Source organism: Euprymna scolopes, chromosome 11 (genome assembly GCF_053919585.1).
Source record: "Euprymna scolopes isolate OS-2025 chromosome 11, ASM5391958v1, whole genome shotgun sequence".
NCBI classification, from domain to species: Eukaryota; Metazoa; Mollusca; class Cephalopoda; order Sepiida; family Sepiolidae; genus Euprymna; species Euprymna scolopes.
The window spans coordinates 7,369,899-7,391,518 of NC_136492.1; the positions used below are offsets into that span (position 1 = coordinate 7,369,899).

Below are 21,620 nucleotides of genomic sequence, written 5' to 3' on the forward strand. Positions count from 1 at the left end.
ATGCTGGACAAAAAAAAAGAAAAAAAAGGGGGGTGGGTGGAGAAAAAGGAAATGGTGAAGGCATCAATACTCAAATTCTCTTCCCAGCATCGCATAAGGGATTTTAAAAGTGTAGAAATGATTGAATTTTGAAGAGGCGAGAGGCTGAGCACCAAGTCGTTTATTAACGGTTGGTAACTTAATAAGGTAGAGTTGGTGATTTTGGGGTGCTTATTTAGAATTATATAAAAAAAAAACAAACAAACAGAAAAATCCTAATGATGTACGCATCACATAATGAAGATTGTCACATTTCAAAAATGAAGTAAATTGACCAAATTTTTTTTTTTTTTTTTTTTTTTTAAATATTAAGAAAATCAAGTTTTACATTTTTAGTGATAATTTTTGGCAGCCATACTATGGTCCATAAATCTGAGTAGTCGAATTGTGTTATCAACCTTGAAATTTTAACATTCTAAAAAAAAAATGGCAGCCCCTGGCTTGCCAATCCCATTCCAAAAATTTGATTTTCTTATAGAGAGAGAAAAAAAAAAAAAAAAAAAAAGTGATTTTTGGAATATGACACCTTCAGTCTGTGACTGGTATGACAAAGATTTGTCTATTTTTTTTTTTTAATTGTTAAATTCTAAATAAGAAAAACGATCTTAAAAAAAAAAAGTTTATCGTTTGTAGTAATAAGTTAAAAAAAAAAAAAAAAAAAAAAAAGATACAAGTAAATAAAAAATGCCCCCACCCCATTAATTTCTTTTTCCTCTTTCTTTATATTTCTTTTTTTTTTTTTTTTTCTCTTATAATGAATTTAGTTTTCCAATTTAAATTTTCAAGATTGCAAAAATATATATATATTATTTACAAACCGGGTTTGGTTTGCATTTCCAATATTTTCATTTTATTTTTCTTTAAACACGATAATGCAAAAATAGGATGAGATATATATATATATATATATAGTAACAGCTACACCTACCAGCCGAAAAATGATCAATCGGTAGTTCAGAACCACTGGTTTTCTCTTCTCTCTCAAAATATGACAAGCTATGGGTGGATGGGGGTGGGGGGTACTGGGGTAGGGGAGGGTAGCGGAGTAGAGGAGGGGGTTAAGTAAAAAAAAAAAAAAAAACACACATAAAGTTTTAAACTTTGCCATGTAAATAAGATTTAAGAAAAAAAAAAAAAAAAAAAATTCTTTTTTTTTTTTCGGCAGAGACAGAAAAGTATTTTTGTTCAATATATTTAAACAGACGGACAGACAGTGTCGGCCAGTTCTTTCTTGCATTTTCTACGTACGATCACTTGCTTGCAGACAGGCACAAGAGTTAGCAACTGCTAAATGTTGGCCAAAGACCATGACATTTTCACAAAACCAAGCAGATGACATACACACCGACTTTCATCACAAGTATGCACGGTTTTTAAGTGCAAAGAAGGAAAGGGGCAAAAGAAATATATAAAAACATTAAGGAACAAATCTAAATAAAAGGAATATTGGGTATGAAAAATAAAAGGGGGAGGGGGGGGCTAAACTAGCACCACTGAAAAGATTGAAGACTATTTTGGCACAGCGTGTAAATCATGACAGCTGTAAGAGATGAAAACCCTTCCATAAAATCTGATAGAAACTACGGAAAGAAAGCAAATCCGAATTGATATTCAAAACGTGGCTTGAAGCATGAATAACTGTGCCAATCTTGCCACAACAGTTCAGCGTCAAACATTTTCATTAATTTTCTTTCTTTTTTTTGGCAATCACATAAACGTAAAAACAAAAGCCGTAAACTTGGATTAATTTAAAAAATCTTGTTTCAACTTGGGATTCTTTAATTGGATTTATTTTTTATTAAAAATGAAAATTAACGGAAAAATGTCGTGCAATGAGAGGTGCAGGAAAGAGAGAAAAAAAATTAGCTAAAGAATGAATGCAAGTTAATATATATGTTCTGTAATGTTTTCGTAAAGAAATGTTCGGAAAGGCGGAGGGGGGGAGGTAAGTATTAGCGGATAATTGAAATACGAGAACCCTTTTCACCACACCCCCTCTAATTCTGTATTCTTCCTTCCTTCAGCCACAGCAGTATATAAGACCTTGAGTAGCACTGCCACAAGTAAATAGTTATTTAACAGGGTGGACGTGGATGGGTTTATACTGGATGAAGGAGGATTTAAAAAAAAAAAAAAAAAAAAAAAAAAAAAAAAAAAACACCCACACCAATTTGATTCGTGCGTGAAAGAAAAAAAAATATCAGAGGCTGGCAAACCTAGAGGAAAGGGCTAGATGAAATAATGTACCTTCAGGAAGGAGGCAATGATGGCAACATTACCAGAACTTTCATTTTTTATAGAGATTTAAGGGACCTGCCTACCGGGGGGTGGGGTGGGTGGGGGGACTTCCTACTAGTAAAAGACCCGACAAAATAAACTGCCCCATAAATGTGCAGCCTGAAAGGCCAATCACAATGGTGTTTAACAAGGAAAGAATAAAAATAAAAATAATTAAAATTAAAAAAAAAAAAAAATAAAATAAAAATAAAATAAGGGGAAAAAAAACAAAAAAAAAAAAACTTTTGCTCTTGTGTTGCTTTACTGCTTTCTCCCTCCTCCCAGATCTTCCCCAAATTTCTTCCTTTTTGATGAAGGGAGGGGAGAAAAAAAAAAAAAAAAAAAAAAAATTGTGAAAGCTTTTCAATTTAAATTTTTTTTTTTTTTTAATTTTTAAAAAATTTTTTTGAAAAAATTATGTTTATTTTTCAGCTTGGGAATACTTTTTTTTTTTTTTCTCTTTCTCTTAAAGTTGGATTTTTTTTTTTTTTTTTTTTTTTTTTTAAATCAATTTAAAAGTTTGTCTTGTATTTTGTGTAAATCCTTGGATTCAACAAGGCACTTATCAGCTATACCAACTTCACAGCAAAGTGGAAAACTTTAAGTGAGCTGGCAATCAACTGAGGACTGGTGTCGGTCTCTCTGTCTGTCCATCTGTCCAGGTCTTGATTCATAGTTGACTTGCTCAGCTCCTCCAGTGGTGGTGATGATGATGATCGCGGTTGTTGTTGTTGTCCTTCTTGGTCATGTTTCTGCTATGATGCAGCAGCAGCAGAGCTGCAGCTAAAGGGGACTGCTGCTGCAACTGCAGCAGTCAGGACCCTTTCCCCATTTCTTCATTTTTTTTTTTTGGCTTTCTTTTTTAATTTTTTTTTTTCATGTATATATGTATGTAGATGTATACATAGATACATAATTTTTTTTTTACTTTTTAAAATATGGGAGATAAAAGGGGAAATTTTTTCCCTCTTTTAGAGGGTTGACTTGGAAAATGATACACGCAAATGGTTGCTTTCACTCAATGGAAAGTTGTGAAGGCCCTAAAAAACAAAAGAAAAAATAAATGAATAAAATATATGACTTAATACATTCAAAAGAAATTCTTATGATTTATCAGTCATCAAATGTATGAAAACATGTGAATACCTAATATGCATTAAATGATTTTCATTTTAGCAATTTAACAATAAAAGACTGTGCTTTTCAAATAAGACATTACGCAGTTCATCTAAAAAGATTACAAATAAAAATAGGCAGCAATCTTCTGCATTCAACTGCAGATCAATCATCTTGTGTTGTGAGCAATGAAATTAAAATCCTTAAATGTGTTGAAAACTCAATAAGCCTTATCATTAATAAATCGTGTTGAATTAGTAAAAACCGACCGATTTTTGGTATTAATTTTGACTTATTTTTTTAATTTAGAATGTTTGATAGTCGATCATATTTAAATATGTCGAACAAAAAGTGATTTTACATCCCCTCCACTCATGGTTTAGATATAAGAGAGAAAGAGAGAGAGAGAGAGAGAGAGAGAACAAATAAATAAAAAAGACTTACAATAAGAGCTTTTACTGCCTCTTCAATTGATCCCATCTGAGTAAGAGCCATCTTCTTGTCTTTGCTACAAGAGAAAGAAAAGAGTGATTGCAGCTACCAAATATAAAGTTTACATTTAAAACATCAAAAGCCAAGCCAAACCAAATTTGTTTTCGTGCTACGTATTATTTATCTCCTTTAACAAGAGGAAGCCCAAGGTCTAGTGTGGGTTTGAGAAACTACCACACTAGGATAAACAGTCCCAAGTAAAATTTCATTGAAGATCAATCTTAGGTCACATAGATCATAAACAATCAAGTTTTCTTTTAAGCAAAGTTCAAAAACTGCAGTCGAAAAATTTCATATTTCATCATAAAAGTTTTCACATTTGCACTGAATTTACCCCCCCACCCCCATCATGAATTGCTTTGAAGTACAAAGCTGGATTGAGGAGAAAGAAATAAAATTAACCAAATATTGAAAATATAGAACAAAGCCTTAGCAGAAATCAAACCTTGCTACATATATATATATATATATATATATATATATATATATATATATATATATATATATATTAGAGAGAGAGATTATACTTATAAAGCACTAATCTACGAATATGCATGTTGTGAGATCCTATCTCTCATTAGACTACGTGTATTATGACTTGGTAACCATTATACACAGTTACTAACCATTACGCTACAAAGTCCTAGATCATTTTAAATGTTATCAACTGTAATCTCGCTATATATATATATATACACACACACACACACACACAGAGCATTTTTTCAAAGCTATACGAAGATGAGCTCTGAAATCATGTATCATTTCGTTATATTAAATTAGTGAACCAGAACAGTACATAAAAAAAACTGTCAGTTAAAACAAATACGATTCTTTAAGCATGGAAAATTTCAAAGTGCAAAAAAATCCTCATTCACCCCCCCCCCTTCTCGATGTGCGTGCTATCTTGGATTCAAAGAAAATCAATGTTCATTAATATCGCCATCTTCAGACCTTTTCTGAGACAATTGACAAAATAAAATCTTACACAAAATGAGCTTCCCAGGCTCCTTGTTAATTTTTTTTCTTTACTTCTAAAGAAATATATATATATATATTTTCTTTAACACTCACGGGAAAAATTTGAATCCTTTCACTGTTCCATATTCAGTAAACATTTCTTTCAGTTTTTCCTCCGGAATATTGCTTCTGAAAAAGAAAAAACAGGTTTACACAATATTAATAAAGATATGTGTTCATGTTGCTATATACAGAGTTACCGGTAACTTCCGAAAATGCGGTATACAGAGTTACCGGTAACTTCCGAAAATGCGGTATACAGAGTTACCGGTAACTTCCGAAAATGCGGTATACAGAGTTACCGGTAACTTCCGAAAATGCGGTATACAGAGTTACCGGTAACTTCCGAAAATGCGGTATACAGAGTTACCGGTAACTTCCGAAAATGCGGTATACAGAGTTACCGGTAACTTCCGAAAATGCGGTATACAGAGTTACCGGTAACTTCCGAAAATGCGGTATACAGAGTTACCGGTAACTTCCGAAAATGCGGTATACAGAGTTACCGGTAACTTCCGAAAATGCGGTATACAGAGTTACCGGTAACTTCCGAAAATGCGGTATACAGAGTTACCGGTAACTTCCGAAAATGCGGTATACAGAGTTACCGGTAACTTCCGAAAATGCGGTATACAGAGTTACCGGTAACTTCCGAAAATGCGGTATACAGAGTTACCGGTAACTTCCGAAAATGCGGTATACAGAGTTACCGGTAACTTCCGAAAATGCGGTATACAGAGTTACTGCTAAACTGGTATTTTTCTGACCACATGCTTTTGTGTTGTCAGGAAGCTTAAAATAAAATAAAAGCTTAAAATAAAATAAAAGCTTAAAATAAAATAAAAGCTTAAAATAAAATAAAAGCTTAAAATAGCCCAACGTTCTGCAAATTCCTTTGTTATGGAATACTTGTGAGTTGTTGCAACAAGTGTTGGATAAAGTGACATTCTGATTCAGATAATGGCGAATTTGATTAGGGTATGTTTCTGAAGTGATGATGAATATATTGATGAAGGAGGAAGTGATGATGAATATATTGATGAAGGAGAAAGTGATGATTCTGATGATGCAAGTGATGATGAATATATTGATGAAGGAGAAAGTGATGATTCTGATGATGCAAGTGATGATGAATATATTGATGAAGGAGAAAGTGATGATTCTGATGATGCAAGTGATGATGAATATATTGATGAAGGAGAAAGTGATGATTCTGATGATGCAAGTGATGATGAATATATTGATGAAGGAGAAAGTGATGATTCTGATGATGAAAGTGATGATGAATATATTGATGAAGAAGAAAGTGATGATTCTGATGATGCAAGTGGGCCTGTGCATCAAAGAAGGCTCCACCTGTTAGGCGGACTGGTAGTACATGAAGGCTGAATACTGGCAGCAAAAAATTACTAACGTGATTAAATTTTGCCCAGGAGGCCAGTAGCTCAGGTCTGGTAGAGTTAAACCCCCGGAACATCATGTTTATATGTTAAGAGAATTTCTTACCTTCGTCACATTCTAAATGATGAATATATTGAAGGAGAAAATGATAATTCTGATGATGCAAGTGGGTCTGTGCATCAAGGAGAGCTCCACATGAAGGCTGAATACTGGCGGGAAATTACTAACGCGTTTAAATTTTTTTTTTTCACAATTTCGGCCAGGCACAAGGGCAAATTAGGTTCGAGTAGCTCAGGTCTGGTACGGTTAAACCCCCGGACCATCATGTTCATGTTAAGACAGTTTCTTCTTACCTTCATCACATTCTAAACAATGGCAACAATTGCGAGAAAGACTGCTAGAAGGTAATTTCCCAGATCCAAGGGAGAATTAAATCAAAAGGATAGACACCAGGTCAGCTTGAAAAGGCAGCACTTTCTGACCAACAAAAAATGCCTTAGCAGCCTTGTGTGATTAACAAACTTTGCTCCAAAAGAAGGTAATGCCTGAGATGGTAAACTGACACTTCAGCTACAGCCAGAACACGTACCTCAAGCAAGCGTGAAAAATGTCTTATTTTATTAACATGCTCAAAATATGCAAATCATCTGAAAACTTGCACTACTTAAAAGCAACGTTCAACATTTCTAACGCCATAATTTCACTTGGTCATTTTTGGTTCGGGAGTTTTGAAATGTTTTGACAACCTCATTAGTAAAAAAAAAAAAAATGTCCTTAAAAATTGAACAATTATAAGAACTTATTTTTGTAGTGTCAATAATTGAATTGTATGATTTTGGAATTCCACTGAAATGACAGAATAATAAATTCCCATAGAAAGGGCCTGGGTGATAGAAGTAAAAAAAAAAAAAAAAAAAAAAAAAAAAAAAAAAAATCTTTAAAGTCCTTTAAAGCCCTACCTATCAATACCATGGCATCAGACCTATAATTTCAAGGGTCGGGTTTCAGCATTTCACGCAGACAGTTTTTTTTTTTGTTTTTACAATTTTTTTGGTCATCAAATACGAATCGTTTAAAGAAAGATGGACAGTTCTGATTAGCACTAGAAAATTTTGGGTTTTTGATAATAATCATCCATTTCACCGTCTATAAGCAGTTGAATTATTTTGTGTTTAGACATTTTGTAGAGTTAAAGGGTGCACTTTATAGCAGCAGAAGGAGTAGGACAATGGTACATCTGATATTTTTGTCTAAAATATTAAGTTTTTGAGGAAGAAAAAAAAAAAATTTACTTACGGAATGTTAGATAAATGTAAGACAGCTGATGGAGGAAATATGTTCTGACAGTTCTTGGATCCAGGTCGCTTGAATCTATGCAGGGGAGAATTTGTGTAATCTCGCGTCAAGCCAGAGTCCTGGTAGATTAGAAAGAGGAAAACTGGGTGTTAACATAATGAAGTCCAGGTAAGTAAAGAAAAGTCGAAGTGGTAAAGAAAAAAAAAGAAAGTTTTTTGTAAAATGGCAGACAAAAGCGGATTTTATACTATTACCTGCTGTCCCTCCTTAGGCATTTGCACCACTGTGTGCTTAGAGGGTGCAATTCGAATCTGTTTGGAGTACAGGGTCAGCTTATCCAAATAAGTTTTGGCTGGAAGAAGAAAACAGCTTGGAATAAGCAATTTGATTTAAACACATTTGAAACATTTAAAAATTTCAAATGGGGATCAAGAATAATTATGGGAAAATTGTTTAATCAAATATTGCATGAAATACATTCATAATTCTGTTTAAAATGTGTCAGGAAAATCTTTGCCGAACAGTTGAATGAGAAGCACCCTTTCAAATTTTACGTGTTATATTTTATGTTTGAATTTGGTATCAAATGACACTTCACATTGATCACAGTAAATGATTAGTTTCGGTTTGTAGCTCTGTAAAGCAATAAGGACAGGACCTCCCCACTATTATTTTTTATCACTTTAAATATAAACGTGATTGTGTTTTTTATTATAGGAATGATCAAAGTTAAAAAACATGTTATGTAATTGTTTTATTTATTCGACATGTTAATAACTAGAAATATTCAAGTGTATCTTCTCTTGCCAAATTAAAGGTTTGTCCAGATAACCTGGCATAAGAATAATTCATCTCTCAAGTAAACCCTCACCAAAATATTCAAAGCCCAACTAAGATCCTCTCTGTTTGTTTACCCCACAAAACTGGGGGTATTTCAAGTAACAGTGCTTAACTGGATACTCCAGTAGATCAAGTAAATTCTTATCCTTAACTCTGGTAGGATTCAAGAAACCAAAAATTTTTTAAACTCGTTCTTTGAGAGATAGAGGAAAACTTAAATAGACTGTTCGAATATGATCTCAAAGGGTCTCTGGATTTCTGATAACTTCAGCTGAAGTAAAATGAAACAATTGCGTTATGTCACGTTGAATCATGAAGCAATCAAAGTCTACAGCAGTCGAGCGATAAAATGACGTTATTAAAGTCATCCAATGGCTGGGTCAATTTAAAAAAAAGGTTGTGCAACTATAGAATGATTTTCGTAAATTCATTGTCCAATACTTACCTAACTGGGCATGATGAGGTTCAGCCATTTGTACAAGAGCATTATCCTTCTTATTGAACAGGATTTTCACGCGCTGCACATCACCGTAGACACCTAAAAATAAGGAAAAGTACAATAAATATTTTTTTTAAATCTCGTCGCATAGTGAGGTGGGGGTGGGGTTTAAATACATATGGAAATGATATAGAGCTAGTTTCGTCTTATATTAAATGTAGGTTCGTATATAATTTGGGCAAACGATAGAAATCCAACAATAATATAAAAAAAGAATATCTTTTAACGTAAACGCAATGAGCATTCCAGTATTGGCAGACTTGAACCAATATTTTAAAAAATAAACCTTACAATGTCTAAAAAGTAAAGGGACCCTCATCCCACAAATATTTCTCTGATCTGACTAAATGAAAAAGGGAGTTTAACAAAAAATTTTTTTTAAAGTTGTTTTGTTTTTCTGACTGGCAATTCCAGGCTTCTAGTCAAAAAGTTTAACCAAACCAAATCAATACATCTATTGGCTCTTATTGTTGATCTGGGAATGAATTCGGAAGGTGCTAAGAAAGCATTTCTAGATGCTCATCAATTATCAATAATAGAACGTGAAAGAGAGGGAAATAGTTTTCAAGCCAATAAGGAGTTAGAGAATCGATGAAGCCACCCACAACACCAAACAGGCAACATCACAAATAAAGCTTACTAAGAGGGTTAAGAAAGTAAGGCCCAGAGAGGTTAGGTTAGTTTCGGTTTTTACTTTAATCAAGTAGAAGTAAGGAGAGAAGAGAAATGAAAAAAATAAAAATAAAATAAATAAAATAATAATCCCAACTTAAATAGGAACACCACCTTGTTGTATAGAAGTAGATGAAAAAGATTATTATTCTTGAGAATTAAAACAAAATAGGGATAATCCAAGGTGTAAACACAGGAAAGAAAGATGTTGCTTCAACACTTTCTGACGAAACACCATGTGAAAGTCGTTAGAAAAAAAAAACAAAAAAAAAAACATGCAGATGCTTTGAAGTCAAAGATTGGTTTGCCGTTTTTCAGACAAATTGATGGAATGAGAAATATAGATCCAAGTTGTTAGAAGGGAAGGAAGAGGATAGGGGTGGAAAAAAAAAGAAAAAAAAAAGTAATTCAAATAGAAGGGGAAATTCTAGTCAATTCAAATGTAGGGAAATGGTGGACTTAGAAACTAATAAACTTAAAAGATATACCATGCAGATTTAAAAACTTTAACGTTACATGACTGAATCGCAAAAGCTTTTTAGAGGATTTAAAATTAAAAATTACTATGTCACTTACCCAATTAAGCCAGAGTTTATTCAGAAAAGATATTGAGAAGTATAAAATCTATAGAAAATTTTGACTACAAATTTACACGTTTCAACCAAAGCCATAAATCAACTAGACCTCTTCATACTTTTTGAAATCTAACAGACTTAGAACTTAGATTGAAACATGTATGAAATGTGTAGGTAAAAGACATTCGTATAAAGTTTCGTATATATATATATATATATATATATTAAAATTTGGCAATTTTTCTCAAGTATACAAATTATACTAGAAAAAAGCTCTTTCGTTGGAAGATGAGGAAAAAAAATGAACTGAAAATAGGATTGGAGTTCGAAAGCACAGATATAAGTCAGGGTGGGTGGGGGAGAGCAAAGTTGTTAGTTGCTGAAGAGATCCAGTCAAGTAGCATTTTCAAAAATTTTTTTTGTTCCCCCACCCCCAAAGGAAAAGGCGTTTGGAAATTGTCGCTTATTTCTTGATTCTTCTACAAAATGTCACAAGAAATGAAATAAAAGAGTGCTTTTTAAAAACATACCAAAAAGGGTAAAGAGAACGTCGGGCGTGACCATCTAGAGTCAGAGGAACAGGAATATAGCAGAGCGGAAGATAGGGTGAAATCATTGTCCGAGCGAGAGATAGTCCACATGGAGAACACCAGCGTAGTAAGTTGGGACGGAAAAAAAGAGAAAAAAAAAAGAGGAAATAAATCAGTGGTGTGACGTGATAACATGAGTGGCAATGAAAAAAACTCTGAAAAAAATTAAAAAAAAAAAAAAAAAAAAAAATTAAATAAAAACAAAACAATGAGATAGAAAATTAGTGTAGGCAGCAGTTTGATCTTAGGGTTAGTTGCAGTCAAGATGGGGGCAAGGGGAAAGAGAGTCTGAAGAAAGGAGCAGGGGGGGGTCACGGTGGTGGTGTGGTGGTAGCAGCAGCGGATAGAGAGAAGGGCAGTAGTAGCGGAGGAGAGGAAGGAGGAGGAGAGAGAAAGACATCTCCTCCTCCAACCATTTAGTTGCTTGACAACATGCCAATATGGCAGCATGCATAACACTAAAACGCTCCGACAAAACTTAATACAGGATACAATACACCGATCATGTTTTTGTTTTTTACTTTTTTTTTTTTTTTTAAATGGCAGACGACTAGTGGTGCATGTTATTTTGTGCGCATTTTTTTTTTTTTTTTTTACAAGTTCAAATGTATTGAACTTAATTCTTTTTTCTTCTAAAAATGTTCAATACATTGCGTAGAGCTGTGACAAGTGAAATTATATAATGATCATAAAAATCCTAGGAAGATTAATATTAAAATGTAGATTAATACAATATTAATGTTTAGTACAAGTTTTTAGAAATTATTTTAATTATGGAAATAAATGCATCCATTAAGTCTAAAAACCAATATTTTAATGGGGGCTTGGGATGGGTAGCCATATAAAGTATGGCAGGGTGGAAGGGGGGAAAAATAAATGCAAATAACGTAAGCAATCAATTTTTTTTTTCTTTTTTTTTTTTTTAATGGTTTCAATGTAACATTTCCACTTCTAGAAATAACGGCTCTTAGAAAAATCAAACTTCCAGAATTTTTTCCCCCTTTCTTTTCTCCCCCAAAAGGCCATTTTAAGAACTCGATTGTCATTTTTATTAAAAAAAAAAAAAAAAAAAAAAACTATGTACCAGTGAAAAGGAGCATGTTTTCCCCATTCAGTCAATACAGTAGAAGCCAGAGATACGGCATATTAATCTGTTCTTGGGATAGTAAGGTGAAATTGCCGCGAAGCCTAAACAGAATTTTATAAAGTACATATTAAAAATAACAAAATACAGTATAGCACATAATCAAATAACATTATAAATAACACCGTAAGATGCGGAAAATACCATAACCAGGGGCAGGAAAAAAAACATTGTATTCCACGTCGTAACCTGAAAAACTATCTCGGGGTTCTACTGTATATGCAAAACAGCATTTCGCATTTTAAGGTCTCAATACGAAATGCAAGAATAAAAAAAATGGCTCGCTTTACAATATATTGGAATACGAAATTATATACATGATGGCTGTAAACACTTGTTTGAGCATTGTCATGGCTTAAGCAACGCTGGTGGATGAAGCTGGTAAGATAAGGTGTTACACAGAACCAATTCCATTTTCTAAGCGACCCCCCCCCCCCGGCTCTACATCATTGGAAGCCAGTTGCCACGGGTGATATCATGATATTACTAGAGTTTTCTTCTCTTTAAATTCTACCATAACCCATTACCCGCCAGCGTCCCATTAATAGGATGCACAAAAACATCTACAAGTTTCCCTTAATTCAGCTGCTAATGGATTAAAAAAGGGTGAAGAGAAGATTTACTGCGCCCATAGACCCTAACCTGATATTTCTACGCCCTGGCGCACGCACGAAAAAAAAAAAAAAAAAAAATGATCATAGCAGTGATAGCAATTGCAGAGACGTAAAGTGTTATAAAGAAAACAAAAAATTGTTAAGCTTACCTCTTCATCAAGATTAGAAACAAGAAGAACACAATTACAGGGCTGTGTCTGCATTGGCATCCCAAGGCGTGCAGCCCCCATTCCTGCAGTTGCCAGACCAAAACCAGCCATCGGGACAGCTGAAAAGGAATACTTACAATATGACAACATATACAAAAAAAAAAAAAAAAAAAAAAGTCAAAACTTAAAATAAAAATTTACTGTGTCAAGATTGATTATTAAGTAGAATTTTGTACTAAAAAAAACTCTTCTAGAGAAATATATTTCTGTTAAAGACTAGATAATTCCATGACAAATACTTTTCAAAGAAAAATTTTTTTATTATAAGTTTACAGATTATATATATATATATATATATAACACATTTAAATATGCCATTCTGAAAAATATTAGGCTGACAATTTTTTTTTAAGCTATCTTGCTAAAAGAATATATAACTTGGATCAGGATTTCTCAACCTTTTTAACATTGTGTAACCCTTAGAATTCTTACCTTTGGGCTAGGATCAAAGTGTAATATCTGCTGCTTTCAATGAAAGGCGAGTCCATCTAAAGATTATTTAGGGAGCTGGATATCTTTACACAAAGTTAACTTACTCTCATAGAAAGTAACAGTTTACATGAATGTTCGGGGGAGGGGGGGGTTCTATTACGTAAGACAAACAGATTTCATTAAAAGTTTGACTTATTTATGAAATAGGTCTTAATTTAAACTTATTTCATTTTACAAAAAGTAATCCGAATTTTTGCAATGTAAAAAAAAAAGTCATGCACAAATCCTATCTACTGAATAGATATTTTTTTAAAACACTATACTGATGCCTAGATCACTAGGCCTTGGATATGACCTTAAACTATATCCGATAGTGAGGCCCCAGCTTGCGGGCTTTGGGGAGTGTGGAGCCACTCTTTAATTGCCATTGCTCCCAGGTCCACTCTGACCCGGAGTGGTAATACCTGCTAGGGTCCCAACTATGGGTTAAATAGGAACCGACTTGAAAAAAAAAAAAAAAATATATATATATATATATATATATATTTATATTCTATTAAAATTTTTTTGCAAAAATCACTGGATTTGGCATTAAATACCCTGAAAAGGGTTGATATGCTGCAAAACAAAACCAACCAAGATCACTAAAAATATTCTAAATGATGGCTTTACAGTAACCAAGAATATGTTGTTTAGTAATATGTATGATGGCATTAAAACAGTAAGTGAAGTGGATTAGCTAAATTTCACTTGTTTTTGGAATACTTAGGAAACTTCTGTGGAAGCATCGGGTTCCAGGGAAACCCCTGGTTGAGAAACTCTGATCTCAGTTATGAAAAAAAAAAAAAAAAAAAAAAAAAAAAAAGACATGCACTTTTAGTCAACTGCAGAAGAAAATAGAAAGAAAAGTGCATGCAAGCTATCAAACAAGTTTATTTTAAATAAAAAAGATGGGGGGGGGAATAGTCTAGTCCTCTGGGTTATAAGAGGGCAGGGAAGAAAATACTAGGGGGGGGGGGTGGTGTTGAAAACCGAAGATTAGCTTCTAACAATTAGCTGGGTGAATGAAAGGTGGGGTACAAAAGTGGAAAAGAAATAAAACAAGTGAATCAGGTTCGGCAAGAGTGAAAAAAAATAACTAAACCATGCTTTTTATAGACAGAAGCGAAATAGACGAGATAGGAAGATGGAAATATTTAAATTATTTTACGAAAAAAGGTTTCAATAATAATGGTGGATGAATCTATAGTAATCCAAAATATTTAAAACATTTAACCATTTTTGGCTCTAATATTGAGGGGTGGGGGTCAGAAATAGGGATCGCAGTTTTTGGCTTCCTTAAATTTCTTGATAGACAACATCCGTGTGTGTGTGTGTGTGTGTGTGTGTGTGTGTGTGTGTGTGTGAGTGACTGAGCGGTCTCTACCAAAACTATTGTCAATTTTTAGTCTCTATACTTGAAACTTGATATATAGGGACTTCAGACCTATGGAGCAAATTTGCTTTTGTCTTTAGCTGGTAAAAGTAGCTGCTGAAGGGTCAAAATCGAAACAAAAAACTCTTGAAGATTGATAGGCATAAATCAAACTGTTCTTGTATGCACAAACATTTTACGTTATTTGTTTTGGTTTTGATTCTAGCTGATGGCACCCAAGTCACTTTTTTTCTGGGTACAACATAATAATCAATAGAAAATTGACTATAATAAGAATGAACATGAAATCTGCATAAAATAAAATATATTTAAGTGTATTTTATAGCCAGACAACACAGAGTGGTCTGCCAGCTATTAATAAAAATGGATTGGAAGAAACAAGATTAACATTTAATAACCAGTCATTATTCAGATACATCAAAGTTGTATGTTAACAATCAACAATATACCAGTTGAGGATACGTCTTTGACAATCAGTTCGACAGCTTTTGCTGTCGAGTTGAGGTATGAATCTTGAGTTTTAGAACGTCCATCTGCCTAGGATTTTACTTTCTCAGAGAAAAAGAGAGTTTGTCAAGCACCTAAGGCACTTTTACTGACAAATGCTGACAAAGTTTTTGCAGAATTTTTAATTTTGATTTCAAATGATGTATTTTTAAATAAGTTTTCATTATAATACCTTTACTTTATATATTAAAGAGCTCCCCCCCCCCAATCGTTTAAAAACAATTGTTTTCTTTTTAGAACGGTGAATGCAAGATGGAAAAAGCAAATTCGCACAATTTTATTACTTCAGTTCAAACTAGGCTGAAAAGCTGTTGAAACAGCTTGCGATATCGACAAAGCGTTTCGCCCAGGAACTACGCCTGAAGGCACATCACAAAGGGGGTTAAAGAAATTTTGTGGCATAACGATGAGTGTAGTGGTCGACTATCAGATGTCGCCAACGATCAATTAAGAACCTTAGTCGAAGCCAACCCATGCACAACTGTTTAAGAACCTGCTTCTAAATTAGACGTAATGTGTACGACTTGCATCCAGAGAGAGATTGGAAAGACAAAAAAAAATTTTTTTTTAAATTGATAAATGGGTGCCTCACGAATTGAACAACAACCAAAAGAAATGCTGTTATGAAGTGTCATCTTTCCTTCTTTTACGCAACAAGAACCACCCATTTCTTGACTGGGTTGTGAGATGGGATGAGAAATGGGTACTTTACAACTGGTGACGCTCAGCTCAGTCGTTAGACACAGATGGAAGTTCCAGGACACTTTCTAAAGTCAGTTGCACCAAAGGAAGGTCGTGCTGACTGTTTTGTGGTCTGCAACCAGTCCTTTCCATTAGTTTTTTGAATGTAGGCGAAACCATTACGGCAGAGAAGTCTTGTCAATAAATGGATGAAATGCATCAGAAACTTTGACAACAAGACCCAGCATTAGTCAATGGAAAAGGCCCAATTCTCCTCCATGACAATGCCCGATCGCATGCTACTAAACCAACCCTGCAGAGCAGAAGTTGAATGAATTCAGCTACGAAACTGCTTCACCTACAATACTGTGCAGACCTCTCACCTACAGACTATTTTTTAAAGCATCTCGAAAACTTTGTGCGCAAGAAATGCTTCAAAAACCTTAGCAATATGAAAAACACCTTCAGCAACTTCATTGCTACCAAAATGCAAAATTTTTATGTTACTGGCATAAATACACTTGTTTTGCGTCGGCAAGAGCGTGATGCTTATTTCAATCAATAAATTTTTGTTTGAGCTGAGATAAGAACATCTGAATTTAAAAGTTAAAGCCGCAAGGACTTTCTTGTCAACCTGATATATTTCTCAAAACCCACACCCAATCTCACGTCTGACCTTGTGAATGAAATGGCGGGAAATAAGGTTTCATAATGCTACATGAATTCTTTTTAGGAAAACTGGAATATTTAAAGTTAAAAATAGTTACACACCGATGATACCATGTAATACTAATGCTTTCATCATGGGTTTTGTTTGTTTTTCTTGAATATTTGATAATTTTTTACAAAACAAATTCAGTTGTAATGTGTGAATCTCTTAAATGACTTGATGCACAATAAAAAAAATCACTTTTTTTTTTTTTTTTTTTTTTTTTTTTTAAATATTTCCAAGTCAGAAATATCAAGATCTGCTTCCAAATTTTGAAGGATCATGAAACAATTCATTTTTTTCATTCATAAAAAAATTTGAAAAGACTCTTTAAAAACAAACCAAAATGCATTCTGGTGGATTTAAATATGCAACTAATATACTTATTTTTAAATTTTGTTGCACTTGATATTTGAATAAATTTAATGTGTGATCATAAAAAAATACATTAACATAAGAAACAACCAGCTTTGTTGCCCCCCCCCCTTTTTTTTATTAAAAGCAAAATGTAGTATTTATTCTAATAGTACACTTCATCTATTCTGTCCTCAGTTAGTGAAGGAGCTTATTTTCTCCTGCATTAAAAACAGACCTTTTGTTTAACTCTGGACCCACGGGGTGAGCTAAGTAAATAGGGACACGAGAAGCGGTCACAATTTCATATAAAAAAAGTGGATTTTTAAAAGACTTTAACTGAAGAAAACGCTGGGGATGGGGAGCTTTATTCAAAGACAGGCTACTGAAATGCTGCAGATGTTCTCAAAAAGACTAGAAATTTACGCAGTAAAGAGGTAGGGGTGCTGAGCTTTGATCACTTTCTAGTTACTCGATATTTTTTTCAAAGTTGTGTCAGAAAGAAAGAATTTGATGTTGGCAGGCTTTCAGAGATAAATTTTGCGTCAAAAAAAAAAAAAAAAAAAAAAAAAAAAAATTGTGTGAACAATTAAAGGATTGTGAGACAAGTGTAAAAAGAAATAAAAACGAGCTCTTCAACGAAGCTTCATTAAATGAAGAGATCCTTTTTTTTATGAGAGGGGAAAAGGTGAGAGATAAAAAGGTATTCACAAAGAAGAAAAGGGTACAGAGGAACAAGTCGACTTACGAAGTTGAAAACTTCTCGCCAGATCATCTGAAGACTTGCCTGAAAAGGAGGAAAGTCAAAGAAAGGTTCAAAGCTAAGCTCTAATCTTACGATACGACCAACAAAAACAAAAGGGGGGTCGTGACACAGTGAACTATGAGATTTAAATTTTTACAAAAAAAAAAAAAAAAAAAAAAATGCCTCATCTATTGTATAGAACATTGTTTAAATATTAATATATGTTGATTAAAATTTATATGCAAAATTTAGTTATATCTTTAGGTTAAAAAAAAAAAAAAAGTGGTTTGATATATTGACAAAGTTTCAACCAACGTAACCTCCAAGGTGGTAGTTTTCAAATCTGGGAACCTAGTTTAAATTGGAATGGAATCTTTATTCTGAATTCAAAGATTTTATTAAGGTTCTCTAATTTGAAAATAGGCACTGGAAGAAGACCCAAAAGTTACAATCAGCCGAAATATCGTCAAGAATTCTCACCACAAATTCTGAAATGCTGTATTTGAAACTTTTGAACAAGCAAGCCAAGTTTTATAAGTTCTTTTAAGTGATGAGAAAAGTTTGCAATCTATTTTATTGTGATCAAAGAAAAATGTCATTTAAAGAAAAAAAAAAAAAAAAGTCAAATCAATTTGTTAGAAATGTAAGCAAATCTAAATCTAAGGATTTTAAGCAGCTTAACTTTTTTTAATATTAATCATTATTAATATAAGTGCAAAATTAAAGAGAAGATAGTACATCTACAAGGATTTCAGATCATTAGTTAGTCAGCAAAGTCAACTTGTTAGATTTGAAAGAAAAAAAAAAAAAAAAAATTGCCAAAGAGTTAGCATGCAGAAAATTCTAGATAAATCTTTTAATTTTTTAGTTGTTAAATTAAAAAAAAAAATTCCTTTGGGCTGTGAAGTTTTCAGAAATAATTTCATTTAGGATTTTAATAGGGATAAAAGAGCGGAAAGAAGGGAGAAAGAGAGAGAGAGAGGAGGAAAGTGCAGAGGAGCTAAGTTAGGGAGAAGAGAGAGAGAGAGAAAAAGAGAGAGAAACTTACCAGGTGGCCCCACTCCTGGAGCTGAAGCAAGAGAAATGCATAAAAGTCAAAGTGATGAAGATTGAATAGCAATAGTTATTTTGAGCAGATCCACATGCCTTGTACAAACGTACACACTAATAATTACGTGTGGGTACACTAATATGCACGTTTGCACACGTGTGAAATGCTCCAGTAATTATAAGTAGCCGTTTCTCCGTCAAGAGAGGTACAGCCAGAAATGGCGAAGAAAAAGAACACAGTTAAAAGATTCAAGGGTTTAAAAACCTGTAAAGATTTATATAAAATATAAAGGGTCAAAGGTATGAAAGACGGAGGAATAGAAACAAAGAATCAAAAGTGATGCTAACATTGTGCAGAAGACGAAAATCAAAATAGAGACCATGCAGTAGCGGCAACAACAAAAAAACAGGAAGCACAGACATTCAAACAAAAAACAAATTACTTGCTGGACAAACAAATCACTAGCATGAAAAAAAAAAAAAAAAAAAAAAAAAAAAACCCTTTTCATTGTGGAAGCACATGTTTTATCAAAAGGATAACAAAAAAGTCTATTGTAAGTAAATTCTTAAGTATGATTAAGCTAACCAAAGAAAAGGTTATTATCAAACGTATCAGTTGCAATGGAGCAGGAATTTTAGCCGTGGTTATTTCTAATGATTTGTGACTTGTCCATTAAAGAAGTGTTTTTATTTCTCGATGAATGTCTTGAAAGGAGTGCAAAATGCGGATAGTGTGGAAGCCAAGCTAGATTCATGCGAGAGTTTTACTAAATAACCAGGGTAGCTTTTTTGGTTTTGTAGTAAATAAATTATTTAATAATCTAAGTTATAGAAAATTTTCAATTTTTTTTTTTTTTTTTTTTTAATATGAATAAAGAAATCCTTATTTAAATTTTTTTTATACAAATCTTTGTGAAAAATAAGTATCACAAGAGACCATTTTTGTCGACTAATCGTCGAGAGCATGCATAAAATGAAAAATACCACCCTGGCTAGTCAAAATGGAAAATGCTACACTACCCGCAGTGCAGATCTGCATGTCAGCACCAACATACTGCTGACTGGCGTCAGAAAGCAGCGTACCTCCGGGTGCCGCACCGAATGTGGTTAGTGGAGCGGCTCCTAGGCCAGGCATTCCTGCAAGTGGCGACGCCAACACACCGGGGGAACCTTGACACATTCATAAATAAGGATCATGCGATTAATCCAACGCTTGACAAATAGTTTCACCAAAAAACCAAGATGTGCGTATGTTCCATCTAGGTTGTCCAATGCAACAAGCAAGAAAAAAAAAAAAAAAAAAAATTGCTACCATAAACGGCATGAGAGCATGAAACGATCAGATGTCGACGATTTGATTTACTGGGGTTTTGTATTTTTTTAAAAGGATTTTTTGGACTACTATTCTCATCTTGCATGTTATTTTCATGTTTTAGCCGATGTTAACTCCTGACCTTCAGGTGTATCTTGTTGAACTCACGAATCTGCTATAGTTTTGACAAGATAACACAAAGAAGGAAGTTACATCAACCGAAACATGACTATAACTTAAGCTGAGAACAATCGTTCAAAGAATCCAAATAATGAATCCTCATCCAAAAAATTCAGAAATATATCAAATTTTACGATATAATTATCAAAATGCAATGGGAAAAGCAAGATGGGTTTTAGATGGAACATACGCAAAAATCTTAAAATCGAAAAAATGTTAACAATTTTTTTTTTTTTTTAAATAATAAAAAATAAAGCGTAACAAAAATCCTAGAAAACATTTTTTCACAGAAATTTTAATTGACATCATGCAAGGATTACCCAAGGTTTGTGTATGTAATATTAGCAAATAGTGCCTGGGTGGATGATGACGGCTTGGAACGTGAGAGGTTAAAAGGAAAAGTTGTCGGAAGGTAGAGGTGTATGTGAGATAGGGTTTGAGGTGAGGGTAACAAAAAAAAAAAAAAAAAAAAAAAAAAAAAAAAAGCTGTGAGCAGAGCAACAAAGCTTCAGGTTGAAATTTGAACAAACAAACACACGGACAAATAACATTCACCCTCATTCCCTCCCAATAACGATTCTAGAGTTAGGAGAAAGGAAAGAAGTCCTGCATGAACAGGTTGTCCACTGGTGGTTTTCACCCATCTTAAAAAAATCCCTAAGTATAAAAAGCACATGGAGACAAGTATGTAGAGAGAGAAGGGAGTTGAGAGCAATAACACCAAATATGTAGTCACATGCCAAAAAACACTCGCACATATACACAACCACACATTTGAGGTACTTACTGTTAGAGAGCATTAAAAAAAACAAGGAACATTTGAAGAGGACAAACGATGATGAAGCAAAGAGCCAGGAAGAGAAAAAGTCAAATGAAACAAACAGGTTTTCCCTTAAATCTTTTTTTTTTTTTTTTACAAAATAAAAATGTTACATGTTAGGTCAGTGTGTAAGTTATGTGCACATGTGTGCATCCTTTTATATAGAGATTGGTACAAATTAAAAGTTAGAATTGGGTCATCTTTTAAAATCAAGATATAATTTCACACTAACAATTCATATATTTTCTAGTAATACTTATCTTAAGAGTAACAAATGAAAAAAAAAAAAAAAAAGTAGGCATATTTTTTTGACCAATTTTTAATAGGTTTTATTGCATTGGAAATCTAATATATAAAAAGCCTATATGTGTCTTCATATTTTTAAACTCTTCTTTCGAAACTAAGTCGTAGAGCAGCATTAGGGGCCCTCAAATGATTGGATTTTTGTATGGACTGTTTTATGGGTCTTTAGCCGATTAAAATAGATTTGAAGGGGTCAAAATTGGATCAAAATTTTGAAACCAAAAAAATTGATATACATATTTTTAACTAGCTTTGTCTGATCGTAAAATACACTTAATATATTCTAATTTGTCCAGATTTTGTATATA

The 21,620-nt window shown here is 33.3% G+C and overlaps 1 protein-coding gene across 48 annotated transcripts in view; it reads right to left on the bottom strand.

The window, feature by feature from the left end:
• Window positions 1-3,155: 3,155 nt before the first annotated feature.
• Window positions 3,156-21,620, bottom strand: part of LOC145287760 (polypyrimidine tract-binding protein 1-like) — a 124,136-nt gene continuing 105,671 nt past the window's right edge. For 4 of the 48 annotated variants that reach the window (XM_080135557.1, XM_080135554.1, XM_080135541.1 and 1 more), the window contains 11 exons: window positions 19,718-19,867; window positions 18,696-18,716; window positions 17,651-17,689; window positions 12,725-12,843; window positions 10,758-10,791; window positions 8,927-9,019; window positions 7,893-7,993; window positions 7,642-7,763; window positions 4,999-5,073; window positions 3,877-3,940; window positions 3,156-3,356 (listed from right to left, as the gene is read on the bottom strand). In XM_080135557.1, the coding sequence (XP_079991683.1) occupies window positions 3,288-3,356; window positions 3,877-3,940; window positions 4,999-5,073; window positions 7,642-7,763; window positions 7,893-7,993; window positions 8,927-9,019; window positions 10,758-10,791; window positions 12,725-12,843; window positions 17,651-17,689; window positions 18,696-18,716; window positions 19,718-19,867 (887 nt within the window). In that variant the 3' untranslated portion in view covers window positions 3,156-3,287. Of the gene's footprint in view, window positions 3,357-3,876; window positions 3,941-4,998; window positions 5,074-7,641; window positions 7,764-7,889; window positions 7,994-8,926; window positions 9,020-10,757; window positions 10,792-12,724; window positions 12,844-17,650; window positions 17,690-18,695; window positions 18,717-19,717; window positions 19,868-21,620 lie in introns of all 48 variants that reach the window. The other 44 variants (XM_080135583.1, XM_080135579.1, XM_080135563.1 and 41 more) reach the window with 22 other exon arrangements.